The sequence below is a fragment of the Sylvia atricapilla genome, chromosome 25 (genome assembly GCF_009819655.1).
Source record: "Sylvia atricapilla isolate bSylAtr1 chromosome 25, bSylAtr1.pri, whole genome shotgun sequence".
Taxonomy (NCBI): Eukaryota; Metazoa; Chordata; class Aves; order Passeriformes; family Sylviidae; genus Sylvia; species Sylvia atricapilla.
In genome coordinates, this window is record NC_089164.1 from 3,026,352 (window position 1) to 3,043,201 (window position 16,850).

At 57.5% G+C, this 16,850-nt stretch overlaps 1 protein-coding gene across 1 annotated transcript in view; it reads left to right on the forward strand.

Moving 5' to 3' along the window:
- The window catches only part of ITPR3 (inositol 1,4,5-trisphosphate receptor type 3), a 38,733-nt gene that overhangs the window by 20,771 nt on the left and 1,112 nt on the right, over positions 1-16,850 (forward strand). Inside the window, exons 22-57 of the mRNA XM_066335750.1 lie at positions 39-235; positions 355-484; positions 728-785; positions 941-1,106; positions 1,234-1,398; positions 1,562-1,630; positions 1,982-2,107; positions 2,236-2,358; positions 2,521-2,721; positions 3,100-3,351; positions 3,440-3,565; positions 3,834-3,959; positions 4,057-4,177; positions 5,183-5,367; positions 5,953-6,101; positions 6,259-6,367; positions 6,496-6,586; positions 6,786-6,955; positions 7,397-7,571; positions 7,660-7,844; positions 8,462-8,662; positions 8,982-9,092; positions 9,441-9,536; positions 9,732-9,833; positions 10,067-10,153; positions 10,725-10,835; positions 11,252-11,444; positions 12,216-12,341; positions 12,782-12,954; positions 13,047-13,211; positions 13,693-13,885; positions 14,212-14,307; positions 14,638-14,762; positions 14,967-15,132; positions 16,002-16,162; positions 16,609-16,770. Coding sequence (XP_066191847.1) covers positions 39-235; positions 355-484; positions 728-785; positions 941-1,106; positions 1,234-1,398; positions 1,562-1,630; positions 1,982-2,107; positions 2,236-2,358; positions 2,521-2,721; positions 3,100-3,351; positions 3,440-3,565; positions 3,834-3,959; positions 4,057-4,177; positions 5,183-5,367; positions 5,953-6,101; positions 6,259-6,367; positions 6,496-6,586; positions 6,786-6,955; positions 7,397-7,571; positions 7,660-7,844; positions 8,462-8,662; positions 8,982-9,092; positions 9,441-9,536; positions 9,732-9,833; positions 10,067-10,153; positions 10,725-10,835; positions 11,252-11,444; positions 12,216-12,341; positions 12,782-12,954; positions 13,047-13,211; positions 13,693-13,885; positions 14,212-14,307; positions 14,638-14,762; positions 14,967-15,132; positions 16,002-16,162; positions 16,609-16,770 — 5,192 coding nt within the window. The remainder of the gene's footprint in view (positions 1-38; positions 236-354; positions 485-727; positions 786-940; positions 1,107-1,233; positions 1,399-1,561; positions 1,631-1,981; positions 2,108-2,235; positions 2,359-2,520; positions 2,722-3,099; positions 3,352-3,439; positions 3,566-3,833; positions 3,960-4,056; positions 4,178-5,182; positions 5,368-5,952; positions 6,102-6,258; positions 6,368-6,495; positions 6,587-6,785; positions 6,956-7,396; positions 7,572-7,659; positions 7,845-8,461; positions 8,663-8,981; positions 9,093-9,440; positions 9,537-9,731; positions 9,834-10,066; positions 10,154-10,724; positions 10,836-11,251; positions 11,445-12,215; positions 12,342-12,781; positions 12,955-13,046; positions 13,212-13,692; positions 13,886-14,211; positions 14,308-14,637; positions 14,763-14,966; positions 15,133-16,001; positions 16,163-16,608; positions 16,771-16,850) is intronic.

A 16,850-nucleotide genomic window follows, 5' to 3' on the forward strand; every position in this document is an offset into this window, starting at 1 on the left:
CCTCTCTCCACCCGCACTAACTGTGGCTGCCTCTGCAGGGAAGAACGTGCGGAGGTCGATCCAGGGCGTGGGGCAGATGATGTCCACCATGGTGCTGAGCAGGAAACAGTCCATCTTCAGCGCCCCCAGCCTCAGCGCCGGCTCTGCCCCGGAGCAAGTGGACAGAGGGAGGAGCATTGAGAACGAGAACATTGTGGTGATGGAGACCAAGCTGAAGATCCTGGAGATCTTGCAGGTTGGAGCCAACGGGGTGGTGGGATGGGGGTGTGTAATGGGACTTTCTCGGGCAAAGGCACAGTTGGCATGAGGAGGGCACTCAGCCACTTCTGGTTTCTCCTTCCCTGCTGCTTCCAGTTCATCCTGAACGTGCGGCTGGACTACAGGATCTCCTACCTGCTCTCTGTCTTCAAGAAGGAGTTTGTGGAGGTTTACCCCATGCAGGACAGCGCAGCTGACGGGACAGCTCCAGCCTTTGATTCCACAAGTAATTCTCTCACTTTTCCCCTGGCACTCCCCCAGCTCAGCAGGGGCTGGGAGGACATGGGTGGCAGAGGTGACATCTCCAGCAGAAGTGGCATCTCCAGCAGCTGCTGCTGGCAGGGGGCAGGGAGGGATGGAGTTTTTTTGGTGGGAACAGGATCAGGGAGCTGGGTTGGTTCCTGGGAGTTCCTGCCAAGACACAGGGCTGGCACTGTCCACCCTTGTCACTCCTTTCCTCTCCCTGCAGCCGCAGCCATGAACCTGGACCGGATCGGGGAACACGCCGAGGCCATGTTCGGTGTGGGGTGAGTCCCTGTCCCCAGAGCTCCCCTGGCCACAGGGCCCTTCCCCTTCTGTCCATCCCACCCAGGCTGGGAGCTGCGGGTGATGAGGAAGATGAGGCTCTAAAGCTGTCCCCATCAGCTCTGTGTTGACACCCAGTGCCTCCACCCCGCTGCAGGAAGTCGAGCAGCATGTTGGAGGTGGATGACGAGGGAGGGAGGATGTTCCTGCGGGTGCTGATCCACCTGACCATGCACGACTACCCCCCGCTCATCTCCGGCTCCCTGCAGCTCCTCTTCAAGCACTTCAGCCAGAGGCAGGAGGTCCTGCACACCTTCAAACAGGTGACACCGAGGGGACACCTGGCTGTGGGTGGGGGATGTGGGGTGGATCCCAGCCCTTTCCTTGGGAGGGAGATCTGGGAGTGGGATCTGTGCCCTGAACTGGAAACCCCCGGGAATGTCGCTGCAGGTCCAGCTCCTGATCTCAGCCCAGGATGTGGAGAACTACAAGGTGATCAAGTCGGAGCTGGACAAACTGCGCACGATGGTGGAGAAATCGGAGCTCTGGGTGGACAAGAAGGGCAGCACCAAAGGGGACAGCACAGGGGAGGGCAACAAGAAGGAGAAGAAGGAGGTGAGAGCCCCGAGTGAGACACTGGGATCCAGGGTGGGAAAGGAGTGGGAGGCAGGGGGCAGCTCACCTTAATCCAACACCTGATGCCTCTCGATGGGGAGGGTCCTGTGGGGTGTGGCGGGAGGGGCACAGTGTGACCCCAGTGCTGTTGTGTCCCCTGCAGCACGGCGCTGACGAGGAGGTCATTGCTCCAGGAGAGAAGAGCAGCGAAAACTACCAGATAGTGAAGGGGGTGAGTGACACCAAACCCCGGTGCACCAGCAGGAAGGAATGGGGTGAAATCCTGGGGGGACTTCCAAGTTCCCCTGGGCTTCAGTAGAAACAAGTCCAAGCCTGGCTTGCTCCTGCCAACTCAGCACAGGGAAAAGCTGTCACATCCTTGCACTGGGGGGACTGGAGGGGACTGGGTTGGTGACACCTGAGTGCTCTGCACGGCGCCGCAGGGAGGATCCCTGAGGGCAGAGCAGGGAACAACCCGGGATTATGGAGGGAACACCTGGAATGCAAACCAGCCCCAGTGCTGGTGACCACCCTGGGTGGCTCCAGGCTCAGCCCCTGCCCTCCGTGGTCCCTCTGTCCCCAGATCCTGGAGAGGCTCAACAAGATGTGCGGGGTGGGGGAGCAGGTGCGCAAGAAGCAGCAGCGCCTGCTGAAGAACATGGACGCCCACAAAGTGATGCTGGACCTGCTGCAGATCCCCTATGAGAAGGTGGGTGGACAGAAACCAGCTGGCCCTGAGCGCCCAGGGCAAAGAGGGCACACGGGGACCCCCTGAGTGGCCTCCTGCCACTCCCATCCCTCTCAGCTCCACGCGTTTCTCCTCTGTCACCTCCTCAGGGGGATGCCAAGATGATGGAGATCCTCAAGTTCACCCACCAGTTCCTGCAGAAGTTTTGTGCTGGCAACCAGGAGAACCAGGCCCTGCTGCACAAACACATCAACCTGTTCCTGACCCCAGGGGTAAGGAGGGGACACGGAGGGGCAGCAGCACAGGGAGGGAATTCGGCACCACTCCTGGGGCTGAGAGCACGGGATGGAAAAGCCAGGAGGAGGCACCAAGCAGGGCAGGAGGTGGGGACAGTTCCTGCAGCCCCCTGACCTCCCTCTGCGCCTTGTCCCCAGCTGCTGGAGGCGGAGACGATGCAGCACATCTTCCTCAACAACTACCAGCTGTGCTCGGAGATCAACGAGACGGTGCCGCAGCACTTCATCCACTGCGTGGCCACCCACGGCCGCCACGTCCAGTACCTCGACTTCCTGCACACCATCATCAAGGCCGAGGGCAAGTACGTCAAGAAGTGCCAGGACATGATCATGACTGAGGTGAGGACCTCTCCTGCGAGGCACGAGTTGGGGGGAAGGAGGACAAGGCTCTTGGAACATGCACCGTTGGCTTCTTCCTTGAGAAGAGCCTTCCGGCCATGCTGGATCCTCCCTGGAACCAGCCAGCCCCTGTGGTCATCTTGAGTGGCCATCAGCCATCTCCAGGGGCTCAATGCAAGGTCCAAGAGCCAGTTTGGGGGTCCCACAATTTCTGATTGTACTGCAAATGCCTGATTTTCCCTGTTCACACAAATCCCTGTCCCCATTCTGCTGCTCATCCCCCACTGCAGAGGGGACACCATTGGCCTTGGAAGGTTTCTGGCCTTCCTTTTTCAGTGTGGTGACCACTGACCACTGAGCACCGACCCTTCCCTGCAGCTCACCAACGCCGGGGACGATGTGGTGGTCTTCTACAATGACAAGGCTTCGCTGGCCACCCTGCTGGAGATGATGACAGCAGCCAGGGAGGGGGTGGAGGAGAACAGCCCCCTGATGTACCACATCTCCCTGGTGGACCTGCTGGCTGCCTGTGCCGAGGGCAAGAACGTCTACACCGAGATCAAGTGCACGTCCCTGCTGCCCCTGGAGGACGTGGTGCGGGTGGTGACACACGAGGACTGCATCACGGAGGTACGGGGTGGCAGCCAGGAGGACACTGGAGGCTCTGCACTGATTGTCCCCTGACAGTGTCCCCGCCCCTTTCCCCTGTCCCCATCAGGTGAAGATGGCCTACGTGAACTTTGTCAACCACTGCTATGTGGACACGGAGGTGGAGATGAAGGAGATCTACACCAGCAACCACATCTGGACCCTCTTCGAGAACTTCACCCTGGACATGGCCCAGGTGTGTGGGGAGGGTTGGGCAGGAGGGACACAGCGGTGGTGGCTTGGGTGGGGACAGGGTGGTGTCACCAAGGCTCCTTTGAAGCCTTCTGCAGGGCTTGGATACCCATGTGGGACCTCATATAGCTGCCACTCTCGGGGCTGGGGAGAGGCCAGGGCTGTCTGTGACCACAGGAGCTGTGTCACCGGCCGTGTCCCTCAGCTCAGTGTGGTCCCAGCAGCCTCTGGGCAGACACAAGGTGCCATCAGCGTCCTCCCTGTCCTCACAGATGTGCAAGAAGCGGGAGAAGCGCCTGCCGGACGCCACGCTGGAGAAGTACGTGCTGACAGTGGTGCTGGACACCATCAACGCCTTCTTCAGCTCGCCCTTCTCGGAGAACAGCACCTCGCTGCAGGTGACGGGGTGGGCAGGGTGGCAGGGCGAGGACAGCAGCTCAGGCAGCCCCCAAAACACAGTTTGGATGCGTGTGCTGATGCTCCTGTCTCCCCCAGACCCACCAGACCATCGTGGTGCAGCTTCTCCAGTCCACCACGAGGCTGCTGGAGTGTCCGTGGCTGCAGCAGCAGCACAAGAGCTCGGTGGAGTCCTGCATCCGCACGCTGGCCATGGTCGGTAAGGAGCCACTGCCCTGCCCAGGGGACAGGGGACAGGGCCACCCCGAGCTGTCTGTGCCCACCAGGAGGCACCCGGGGACACCCTGTCCCTCCTGTGGGGCTGGCAGGACACTGCGGTGAGGGGCTGCCAGCTGGGGATGGGGACATTCAGCTCCGGGATGTGTCGTTGTAGGACACAAAAGAATGATGAGAGACCTCAAATATTGCAGAAGGCAAAGAGCAGAGGAAAAAGGCTTTATTGCCTAATTCTTACTACCTTTTATAAAGTGTTCTGATACAGGCTTAACAGGGTTGGTGAATAGGAGCGACACCTCTCTAATCCCATGGGTTAAACCAGAGAAACAGCAAAACACCACCTGGAGAAAGATGGTTTTGAGAGAGGAGAGTTTTTTGCCAGGGTTGTTTTGAGAAGAAATTTTCTTGAGGAATTTTTCCTCGGGAAAAAGCAGCTGCTAGCAGGCTAAAATCTCTCAGACCCAGAAATATCAGGCCCACAGGGATGTGTCTTTTTTTGAGCTTCATCTCAGCACGCCCAAGATAATGTGGGGATAACCACAGCCTGGGCTTGGCTGGGAGCTCCCTGGTGTGTCCCTGCCCGGACACAAAGCCAACATTGACAGTGGTTTTCCCTGGCCAGGACTTTGCCCTCCGTGTGCAGCTGCCTGACTCAGGCTGAGGACTGTTAGCACTGAGTCACCGTGGAAAGGATTGCTGGTGGCTGGGCTCTGGGTGGGGATTTCCCTCTGGAATTCCAGGCAGGGTGCTTGCAGCCTCCTGACGCCGGGTTTTCCCAACCTAAAACTGCGCTGGGGCCTTTTCCCACCCGATATGGGTGTTGGGATGTGTGGGAACACTCTCACCCACACTGGCCTGGAGGAGTTTACTCGTGTATTTACCCCAAATCTGCTTCAAATGAGGTGAACATTGGCAAAAGGGTGCCCAGACAGAGTGGTGGGACCCAGCTGGGTGGTGGCTGTCCCAACCCCATCCTTGTGTCCCTCAGCCAAGAGCCGCTCCATCGCTCTGCCCATGGACCTGGACGCCCACGTGAGCTCCCTGCTCAACAGCAGCTCCACCAGCACGGTGCAGAGGAACACCTCGAGCTACAAGGCGGCCACACGCCCCTTCCCCCGTGTCTCTGCCACCCCCAACCAGTGGGACTACAAGAACATCATCGAGAAGCTGCAGGTACAGGGGGATGGAGTAAAGCGTCCCCCAGGAGCGGGCATCTTTCTACAAGGAAAGAGTTTCAGCTTAGCTTAAACAGATCAGGATGGCGAACTAGAAAGTTCTGTGCCTTTCTCCTTGTGATTGGCTCAGTGCCAAGAGAGAAGCCCCTGTTGGACTTTGTGGCTGTTCTTCAAATCCTGCACCTCTCCCTGCTGGCAGCGAGCCAAAATGTCCCTCCTAAAACATTAAGTATTTAGGAAAGAGCACAAAGGAACTAAGTGGTTATTTAGGGTGTTTTTAGCAGGGTGCCAGAAGTTTTCTCGGACACCTGTGAGTGACTTTTGTTTTGTTTTCTGCAACTTTTTTTTTTTTTTTTCATTTATTAAACACCTCTGAAGAGCAGTCTGGCCAAAATTATTTTAAGCCAGCCGGCAAGGGCTGGACCCTCAGAGATGGACACATTTACAGCGGGCTCATGACACTTTGGCCAGGTGTTAAATTGTGCCAGGGCAGGGCGTGGCGGGGCTCAGGTGGCAGGAGGGCGCTGGCCTTGCAGGGTCCCCTGTGTCCCCTGGCTCTGAAGGACAGTGCTGTGGCTTGCAGGACATCATCAACGCCCTGGAGGATCGCCTGAAGCCGCTGGTGGAGGCCGAGCTGTCCGTGCTGGTGGACGTCCTGCACCGGCCGGAGCTGCTCTTCATGGAGGGGACGGAGGCGTTCCAGCGCTGCGAGAGCGGCGGGTTCCTGTCCAAGTGAGCCTGGTTTGGGGCTGCCCCGGGGGTCCTGGGGAGGGTTTGGGACCCTCATCCTGGCTGAGCTGCGCATCCCTGCATGCCTGCAGCCCGGAGCAGTCCCCTCAGGGGTCCCCGGGTGCCTCCCAGCTGTGTGACGATGGCTTTGCTGTGGCAGGCTGGTGCAGCACACCAAGGACCTCATGGAGACGGAGGAGAAGCTCTGCATCAAGGTGCTGAGGACGCTGCAGCAGATGCTGGTGAAAAGGAACAAGTATGGGGAGAGGGTGAGCACCGTGATCCGTGTAATGCAGGCCCCACTCCCGGGCTGGCAGAGGGGCACCCAGGGGTGCTCAGCTGGTTCTGCCCTGGCCCCAGCCTTGGGGACACTGGTGACATTCGTTTGCCTTGGCAGGGCAACCTGCTGCGGAAAATGCTCATGAACAATTACCTGCAGAACAAGAGGTCCAGCTCCAAGGGCGAGATGGGGGATGCTGCTGGGGGAGGTGAGTGCCCCTCTCCTGCCCCTTCCCCTCAAATCCCCAGCCCCCAGGCAGTGACGGGACCAGGTCTGTGGCTGGTTGCCGTGTCTCCACCTCCACGGGAGCAGAGAATTTTGGGAGGTGAAGGGATGGCCCTGAGGTGCCCTGGCAGTGGTGGAGCTGTGCTACCACAGCATCACAGCCCTGGTGTTCTCTCCCTCAGGCCAGGACCAGGACTGGTCAGCCATTGCTGCTGTCCAGTGCCGGCTGGACCGCGAAGGGGCCACCAAGTTGGTGGCTGACCTCATCATGAACACCAAGAATGAGAAGATCTTCCAGGAGAGCATCCTGCTGGCCATCCGCCTGCTGGACGGCGGCAACACCGAGATCCAGGTGCTGAGGGGGGTCGAGCAGACAGGGGTTGATGTGTGAGGGGCCAGAGCTCAGCCCTGGGCAGTGGGTTTGGCCAAAATACCTCTTGTTTGTGCTGAAATGTGGCGATTTGAGTTTCCCAGCTCCATGGCTGGGTGAAGGGCTGGAGGCTGTGGGAGGGGCAGGTGGTGTTACAGGTTGTTTCTGGAGTTCTGCTGATGCCCTCTGCCGGGAACTAAAACGACTCAGGGCTGCAGCTCTTGTGGGGGGACTTCCAGGGTTATCCCAAACCCTTTGTCACAGGGAGGCTGAAAAACGCTGTGGGCAAAACCCAGAGGGGCTCCAGGCAAAAGCCAGGTCATCCTGGGCAGTGTCTGGGGTGCTGAGGCTGCTGCTCGGAGGGACAGGCAGGGACACTTTGACACCCCGTGGTGGGGACCTGAACGAGCGTCCTTTCACCAGAAATCCTTTTACAACCTCATGACGAGCGACAAGAAGTCCGAGAAGTTCTTCAAGGTTCTGCACGACCGGATGAAGAAGGCGCAGCAGGAGACCAAGTCCACGGTGTCGGTGAACATGAGCGACATCGGGAACAAGCCCCGCGAGGACAAGGACGAGCCAGACCCTGGCACCAAAGGTGTGGGGCTGCGTCCCTTTGTCCCCTTGGGAAGGCCAGCACTGGCTGGGTGACAGCCTGAGCTGACGAGGGGGACAATTCCCTCCAGGACGAGGAGACACCTTCCTGATGCCCGGCACCCCCACGCGGTACCCGATGGCCGTGGGGTTCCGCAAGGGCCACGAGCCCGGGGAGCAGGGCCAGAACAACGAGATGGGGGTGACGGTGCTGATCATGGAGCCCATCCTGCGCTTCCTGCAGCTGCTCTGCGAGAACCACAACCGGGACCTGCAGGTTGGTGCTGGGGCTGCGGGGCTCTGGGGCTCAGCCGCGGGGTTGGGCTGAGACAAGGTGTCGGTGTAGGACATGAAATAAAGACTCCAAACATTTCAGAAGGCAAAAAGCACAGCAAAAAGGCTTTATTGTCTAATTCTTACTACCTTTTATAAGGTGTTCCCATACAGACTTGGTGAATAGGAACAACACCTCTGTAATCCCATGGGTTAAACCAGAGAAACAGCAAAACACCACCTGGAGAAAGATGATTTTGAGAAAGGAGAGTTGTTCGCCAAGATTATTTTAAGAAGAAACTTTCTTGAGAATTTTTTTTCCTTGGGGAAAAAGTTAGCAGCTGCTAGCAGGCTAAAATCTCTCAGACTCAGAAATATCCGGTCCAGAGGAAGGCTGGGATCTGCCCCAGTTTGGCCCCAAAACGCTGTGGCACCAGCAGCTCTGTGCCTCAGTTTCCCCATGTGCAGTGCAGCATCCCCCGTGGATAACCTGGGGCTGTGGGAGGGGTTCATGGCCGTGGAACTGAGCTCTGTGGGTTACAGGGGCAGTCTCTCAAACTGCAGCTGGAGGGGAGTGGGGACAGAGGGATCAGGACCCTATTCCTGTCCTGTGCTCCACAGAACTTCCTGCGGTGCCAGAACAACAAAACCAACTACAACCTGGTGTGTGAGACGCTGCAGTTCCTGGACATCATGTGTGGCAGCACCACGGGCGGGCTGGGGCTGCTCGGCCTCTACATCAACGAGTACAACGTGGCCCTCATCACCCAGACCCTGGAGACCCTGACCGAGTACTGCCAGGGGCCCTGCCACGAGAACCAGGTCTGGGCATCGTCCCCCAAGTCTCATCACAGACCAGGGGAGGTTTGGGGGGGTGTGGGGGAAGCAGGGACAGGTTTTGTGTTCAGAGTGTGAACAGGAGCAGAAGGTGGGCAGCAGAGGTCACAGGGCTCCTGCACACGTCACCGGCTGCTGCTTGGCTGCCAAATGTGGTGATGCAGACGGGGTGATCAATAATTCAGTGGTGTGAACGGGGCCCTTTGCAGGGAGAGGGGAGGTTTGGGGGACCAGGGATGTGTTTCAGACCAGGAGGATAGAGCTGGCAGGATCTGTGGGATAACACATTGCCTGACTCCCCCAGAGCTGCATCGTGACCCACGAGTCCAACGGGATTGACATCATCACAGCCCTGATCCTAAACGACATCAGCCCCCTCTGCAAGTACCGCATGGACCTGGTCCTGCAGCTGAAGGTGCACAGAGCCCTGGGCTGGGGTGGTGGGGACATGTCTGTGTGTCACTGTGCGTGTCATTGTGCGTGTCACTGAGTGTGTCACTGAGTGTGTCACTGCAAGGACTCACTGGCAGTGTCACAGGGTGTTCTGTGGGGTGAGGTGGTCACTGTAGAGGGGTTCCTGCCTGTGTCAGACCCTCGGCTGTGGGAGAAATGGGCTCGGTGGGGCACGGCTGGGGCACCTCCACCACACTCAGATGTCTCTGGCACCGGGGAGTTAGTGGAGGCACAGGATAATTCTGCCCACCCCAAAGCCCTGGGCAGTGGCAGGGCACAGCTCCCCTCACCACGGGCTCCTCCTCGCCAGGACAATGCCTCCAAGCTCCTCCTGGCCCTCATGGAGAGCAGGCACGACAGCGAGAACGCCGAGCGGATCCTCATCAGCCTCCGTCCCCAGGAACTGGTGAGGGAACTGGGAATGTCCCACTGAGCCCCCAGCCCGTGGCTGAACATCCTCTGCCCTGGGTGGTGCTGCAGTTCCTGCTTTGCAGCCAAAAACCACCTCCCCTGCCCCACTGCTGCTCCTCCTGCCCAAACCCTGGCTGGAGGAGGGAACAGGGTGTGGGGAGGAGCTCAGTGCCCCTGTGCTGCCTTGCAGGTGGATGTGATTAAGAAGGCCTATCTGCAGGAGGAGGAGTGTGAGAACGCCGAGGTTTCCCCCCGGGAGGTTGGACACAACATTTATATCCTGGCTCTGCAGGTAGGGAGCTGTGAAAGCATCCTGCCAGGCTGTGCTCACAGGTTGCACTTTTTCTGTGCGCGTTCTCCTCCATAATTATGCACATTTCCTCCAGCCAGATTGGCCTCCCTGGGGAGCCAAATGTGCCTTTGGCTGTGGGGAGCAGCCACGGCTCGCTGGCCATGCTGTGCCCCACGTCCCACTCCGTGTCTGCCCTCCTGTGCTCACTGTCACCATCCCTGTCCCCCTCGCAGCTCTCCCGACACAACAAGTCTCTGCAGCAGCTCCTGAAGCCGGTGAAGCGAATCCAGGAGGAGGAGGAGGAGGGAATCTCATCCATGGTATGGAGAGGCCTCGGGGGTGGAGGCACAGCCCTGATCCAAGGCTGCAAAGAGCAGAGCCCGCCTGGGCTTTGTTGTTCAGGGTTGGATGGATTTTGGTGTCCCCCAGGGGGTTAAAGAGGGGCAGACACCTGAACGCCCTTTTAGCCAGAAGCCCAAAGGTGTGTGTGTGCCCCGCTGTGGGGTGACACAGGCTGGTGGCCCTGGGGGGGTCCTGCCCTTACCCCACCTCTCCCCTTCCCTTCAGAAAGGAAGGGCTGAGTCCTTTGCTGCTGTTCCTCGCCAAGGTTCCTCAGATCCCGACAAGATTCAGCAGGAATGTGATTTCCCCGGGGGTTTTGTGAGCGCTGGTTTGTAATTTGTGGATTAGCAGCACTTGGATGTAATTATTGCAGGGAATCGATTGTCTGTCACTGCGGGGAGCACTCGCACCCCTTATGGAAGTTTTAATTCATTTGCTTTTCCCTGAAAACCTCATCAGCTGTGGGAGATGTTGAGGCACGTTGTGGGAACAGTCGGATCCTGCTTCTGGCTGGATCCTCATCCTCTCCCTTTCCCTCTCCCCATCCAGCTCAGCCTTAACAACAAGCAGCTGTCGCAGATGCTGAAGTCCACGGCCCCGGTGCAGGAGGAAGAGGAGGATCCGCTGGCTTATTACGAGAAACACACGTCCCAAATCGAGGCAAGACCTCTTGGCTGTTGGCTTCCCAGCCTGCCCACGGTCCACGAATCCCACCTGGCTCCAGATGCCTCATGTCGCATTATTTTGCACCAGGAGCTGTGCCACCTTCCCATCCCCATGCTGGCAGGAGCGTTAGCTCCAGAAACTGAGGGATGAGCAGCCCCCTGGACCCTTCCCCTCTGTCCCAGCAGCAGTGGGATGCAGCTGATCCGGCAGCCTCATCCCATGGATCCCCCATTCCCACACTCCCACAGCCAGTGCTGCCTCTGCTCGGGGCACTTTGGAAGCTTTTAAACGAGTGGCTGACAATATTTGGATCCTGTGGAGCGGGAGGGAGGAGGGGAAGGCACAGCTGGAGCTGGGAAGGAGGGGAAAAACCCCAGCGGGGCAGGATCTGAGGGCTCTGCTCCCCGCAGATCGTGCGGCTGGACCGGAGCATGGAGCAGATCATCTTCCCCGTGCCCGGGATCTGCGAGTTCCTCACCAAGGAGACCAAATACCGCCTCTTCACCACCACGGAGCAGGACGAGCAGGGCAGCAAAGTCAGCGACTTCTTCGACCAGTCCTCCTTCCTGCACAACGAGATGGAGTGGCAGAAGAAGCTGCGCAGTAAGAGCGAGGCAGAGCTGCCCCGGTGGGACACTGGGGGACATTCCTGCTGGGAAAGGGCTGCACACCTGGCGGTGGCATCACTGAGCTGCCCCTGCCCTGCAGAGCACCGCACGCCTGGCAGAGTGAGGGTGGGATTCCTCTGTGCTCCCAGGGCAGTGTTTCCACACTCCGAGGTGCACCTCGCTCACATTCCAGCTGAGCTGTTTTCCCTGGAAAGCCCTTTCAGTTGCCTCACCCTAAACCAGGGACTTGTAGCTGCACATGGGAAATAAAACCAGTTTCTCTGCCCCCTGCAGACCTGCTCAGGGGCTTCCAGGGTAGAAATCTTAGCTGTAAATCCTGGGAACTGAGCAGAGGGTCACACTATGGATACTGGGGTGCAACTGAGGAGCAGTGTGGGGGCTGTGAGGGAGGACAGAGCCAACCTGATTCCAGAGTAGGTTTCCAGAGGGCTGGGAAACCAAGGAACGTGAGGAGAGCCATTTAGAAGGTGCACTCCTCTCCCAGCAGATGAGCAGGAATGTTTTCAGGACACTTCATGAATGGTTTGAAGGAGGTGGGAGGCTGGGTCAGTCTGGGGCCAGCAGCTGCAGAGCTCACGGGGGTCTGGGGGGTGACACAGGGGGTCAGAGAGGACACAGGGATGACACAGAGGGTCAAGAAGGACTCAGGGATGACACAGGGGGTCTGGGCTGACCCAGGGGCTCCAGGAGGACCCGGTTGGCACGAGGCTGGCTGAGGTTTGTGTGTTGCCTCCTCTCCCCCCAGGCATGCCGCTGATGTACTGGTTCTCCCGCAGAATGACGCTCTGGGGAAGCATTTCCTTCAACCTGGCCGTCTTCATCAACATCATCATTGCTTTCTTCTACCCCTATGTGGAGGCCACCTCCATGGGTAAGTGCCCTGGCACCTGCTGCTCCTCGGGGTGGAAGGGAAAGAGATCTTCACATGCAGGAAAACTGGCACTGCCCTCATCCTTGGGCTCCTAAAACCCCAGGTTCTTTCTGCTGGATAAAGGATTCGTCAGGATTTCAGCTTTCAGCCCTCCCAACCCTTCCTTCTCAGGGAAACCTCATTTCTCCTGGGCTGCCCTTGCCCGTGGGAAGCAGTGATGGGATCCATTCGTGTTGTCAGGCAAAGCCTCCATCACCTGCAGTGGTTCTGAGCTCTCAGATAAAAGATGTTAGAACAATGTATCAGTAAAAACCACCTGAACCAACACAAATCTTGGCAGTGCAGCATCATCATTTCTGATCAAGAGCTCCTTAGTGTGTCTGGCCAGCCTGGCAGCAGCAGTGTCCCCGCCTTTAACATCCATGTGTCTCTCTTCCCAGGAGTGCTGGATTCCCCGCTGATCTCCCTGCTCTTCTGGATCCTGATCTGCTTCTCCATCATGGCCCTGTTCACCAAACGCTACGGGGTGAGGCCGCTGCTGGTGGCCCTGATCCTGCGCTCCATCTACTACCTGGGCATCGGGCTCACCCTCAACATCCTGGGAGCTCTCAATGTGAGTTTTCCCCGCGCTGGGGGAGCAGGAGGCTGTCCCAGGCTCCCAGGGCGCAGCAAACCCCACTCCCTCCCGTTTCTGGCCGTCCCCAGCTGACCAACAAGATCGTGTTCGTGGTGAGCTTCGTGGGGAACCGAGGCACCTTCATCCGTGGCTACAAGGCCATGATCATGGATGTGGAATTCCTGTACCACGTTGGCTACATCGTGACCAGCGTCCTGGGGCTCTTCGTGCACGAGCTCTTCTACAGCATCCTGGTATGATAAAATACAGGTGGCTGGGGGCACAGGCAGCCTGGCTGCTGCTTTAGGAGCTGGAAGGTCCCTGTGACACTGATTGATAGCAGAGAGAACAATTCCCTGTGCTCTAATCTTTGCACGGGCTGAGCTTTCTGCCTCCCGACAGTATCTATTGCTGTCTCTCTCTCTCCTGGTCCTGGGCTGTATCTCTCCTTCTAATCTGCTGTGTGCTTTATCTGGGTCAGCTGGGAGGCAACGTGAGCCGGCGAGGGCAGAGCCAGGGTACATGTGGCCTATTCTTGGCTCTCCTGCTGTGCATAAGTCACTCCATTCTTCTCTGCTTCCCTTCAGTAAGCTGGGAAACTTAAAGGCTTTGTGAGAAAAGTTAGTCAAGGTCTGCTGAGCGATCCAAGATCTCAGGATAAAAGGGGATATAGATAGGCCAGGCATTATCAAGAGAAGCACCCCGCAGCATTTCTCTGCTCCTGGCTCCTTTCAGCTGTTTGACTTGATCTACCGTGAGGAGACCTTGTTTAATGTCATCAAAAGCGTGACGCGGAACGGGCGCTCCATCCTGCTGACAGCCCTGCTGGCCCTCATCCTCGTCTACCTCTTCTCCATCGTGGGCTTCCTCTTCCTGAAGGATGACTTCATCCTCGAGGTGGACCGGCTGCCGGACAGCAAAGCCAAAGGTTGGGCAGTCTCGGGGTCATGGGGCCCTCCACACACACCCCTGTGGGCTTTGACACTGGTTTTGGGCTCACAGAGAGGACAGCTTTGTGCTTGTCCTGCACAGAGCAGGGTTTGGGGTTTGTGGTGGCAGAGAGGGGGGCACAGAGGTACAAATGAAGCATCAGCACTGCAGGGTCTCAACTCTGAGAAAAAGCTTCAGGGCCTAGAAACAGTAGAACATGAGGCAGCGTTTCCCCAAGGAGGTTGGAAGCTTCCTGGGAGCCCGTGGCAGTGGTTTGCTGGGGAGAGGTGCTGCTCTCACAGGGCTGCGGTCTCTTCCTTGCAGATGATCCCTTGGGGATGCAAAAGAACGTGGAGACCTTCATGGAGTCGTGCAGCAGTGATAAAATCAGCTGCTCCGCTGCACCCACTGCCTTGGAAGGTAGGAGAGCCCTGTGGAAATGCCAGCTCAGTGTGGCGGCGTGGATTTGCCAGCCAGCTGAGGAAAATCCCAGCTTTTCCAAGGTGGAAACTCAATCCACTTCCTGGGACATGTTGGGCAAGAGGCCTGTGATTTTCACACTGACCCTGGCACAAAAAACGCTGGGGTGGATTCATTCAGTCAGAAAGGAGGTGGGAGCTGCAGGAGCTTTTGGCTGCTGGAGGAGCTGCTGGGATGTTGCTGGCAGCTGCTCCTGTGTCACTGCAGCTGGAACCACCTCCTGCCAGTGCTGTGCCTGTGCTCTGAGCCCCTGCTCTGCTCTCCCCACAGAAGCTGACCCGGAGCAGTGGGAACGTGCCTGTGACACGCTGCTCATGTGCATTGTCACCGTCCTCAACCACGGCCTGCGCAACGGCGGCGGCGTGGGGGACATCCTGAGGAAACCCTCCAAGGATGTGAGTGGGGACAGCACCTGGGACCTCTTTCTTCTGCTAAACCCTGCTGCAATCACTGCTGCCTCTCCCTCCTGGGAGCTGTGACACATCCAGCTCCATCCCTCGTGCTCTCCTCCTGCCCTGGTGCCTCAGCTGGGTCACAGGGCTGGGGTGGCTGGAGCAGAGCTGTGCAAGACACTCAGTTCTCCCTCTGGTCCATTACAGGAGTCCCTGTTCCCTGCTCGAGTTGTCTACGACCTCCTCTTCTTCTTCATTGTCATTATCATCGTCCTCAACCTCATCTTCGGGGTCATTATTGACACCTTTGCTGATCTGAGGAGCGAGAAACAGAAGAAAGAAGAGATCCTGAAGACCACCTGTTTTATTTGTGGTGAGCACTGGGAATACAGGAATTGCCCCAAAGCCCTTCCTCTCCTCCCAGGCTGGGGGAAGGAAAAGAATTTCAGCTGGATTCTGGGTTTTATTTATCACTGCAAAACTTGAATCTGTTCAGCGAGAGGTCACTGCACTGGGAGGGGTTTAAACAAGGACACGACTGGAGGGAAATTCTCGGCGTTGTTCCTCACTCTGCTAATGAGGTGTTAAACTAAAACCTCATTGTCTGGTTCTTGTTGCTGTGCATCTCAGTGCTGAGACCTTCCCTTGGCCAGTGGGGGGAAAAAAGCAGCATATTACTGGAGAAATATAATAGAGAAAATGCTCTGGAATCCTTTCAGTCAGCAGTAGGCATAAAAAAAAACCCCAACAAACCCAGTAAATCTCTCTGCTTTTTCCTTTAAAGATCTTCTGGGTTTATTTTACTGGGCAGAGGCAGAGCCAGCAGGATATGGGAAGAAATTGTTCCCTGGGAGGGTGGTGAGGCCCTGGCACAGGGTGCCCAGAGCAGCTGTGGGTGTCCCTGGAAGTGTCCAAGGCCAGGTTGGATGGGGCTTGGGACAACCTGGGACAGGGGGAGGTGTCCCTGCCCATGGCAGGGGGTGGAAGATCCCTTCCAACCCAAACCATTCCATGATTCTCTGATTCTGTGATTTTAAACAGAAGTCTCCTGAACGCCCAGCTGGGTTGTTGCCCTCTGGTTTGGATGTTTCTGTGCGAAATACCAACTAATTATTAACAGCACTTCAACGTGGCCTTAGGGAGGGGATGCCCTGGGCTGAATTTCCTTCCACATGTTTGCTGCTCACTCACCTCCTCCCCATCTCCTCCCTGTCCTCCTCCACCCTTCCCTGCCTTTCCCAGGGCTGGAAAGGGACAAGTTTGACAACAAGACCGTGTCCTTTGAGGAGCACATCAAATACGAGCACAACATGTGGAACTACCTGTACTTCATCGTGCTAGTGCGGGTGAAGAACAAGACCGACTACACCGGCCCCGAGAGCTACGTGGCACAGATGATCAAGGTACAGGTGCCCTCGGGGCAGCTCCTGGGCTATCCCAACCTGCCTGCCCCAGGGATAGCAGGAACAAGGGGCTGGCCAAGGAAGAACAGCTCTGGGAAGTCCTTTTGGAAAATATTGGCTAATGGTGTAGTGCCTGAGTTTGTAGTTTGCTGTTTTTTTCCATGTGGTCTGTTGGAGGGTTTGTCCCGTGAGATGAAGGGTTGAACCAAGCAGGGAGTAGGACTCCAAGGGGGTTTTGAGGCAAGGGAGGGAAAGGAAAGCAAGGAAAGAAAAACTTCAGCCCATGAACCAACCTAGAAATGGACCATATATGGCAAAATTGCATATTTTTGCAAAGAGAATTTCTTTAATCCCTAAGCACAGGGACGCTGCCTGTTAAACCTTATCTTCCCTCGTCCTCTCTGACCCCTCACCCCAACTCCCCTTGTCCGTGGTCACATTCCCAGAACAAGAACCTGGACTGGTTCCCCCGGATGCGAGCCATGTCTCTGGTCAGCAATGAAGGGGAAGGGGAGCAGAACGAGATCCGCAATCTGCAGGACAAACTCAACACCACCATGAAGCTCGTGTCCCACCTCACCTCCCAGCTGAATGAGCTGAAGGAACAGGTATGAGAGATGGGAAATCCCTGGTAGGAACTCTCTGTCCTTCCCAAAATAGCCGCTGAGGGCAGGGAGTGGGAGGCAGC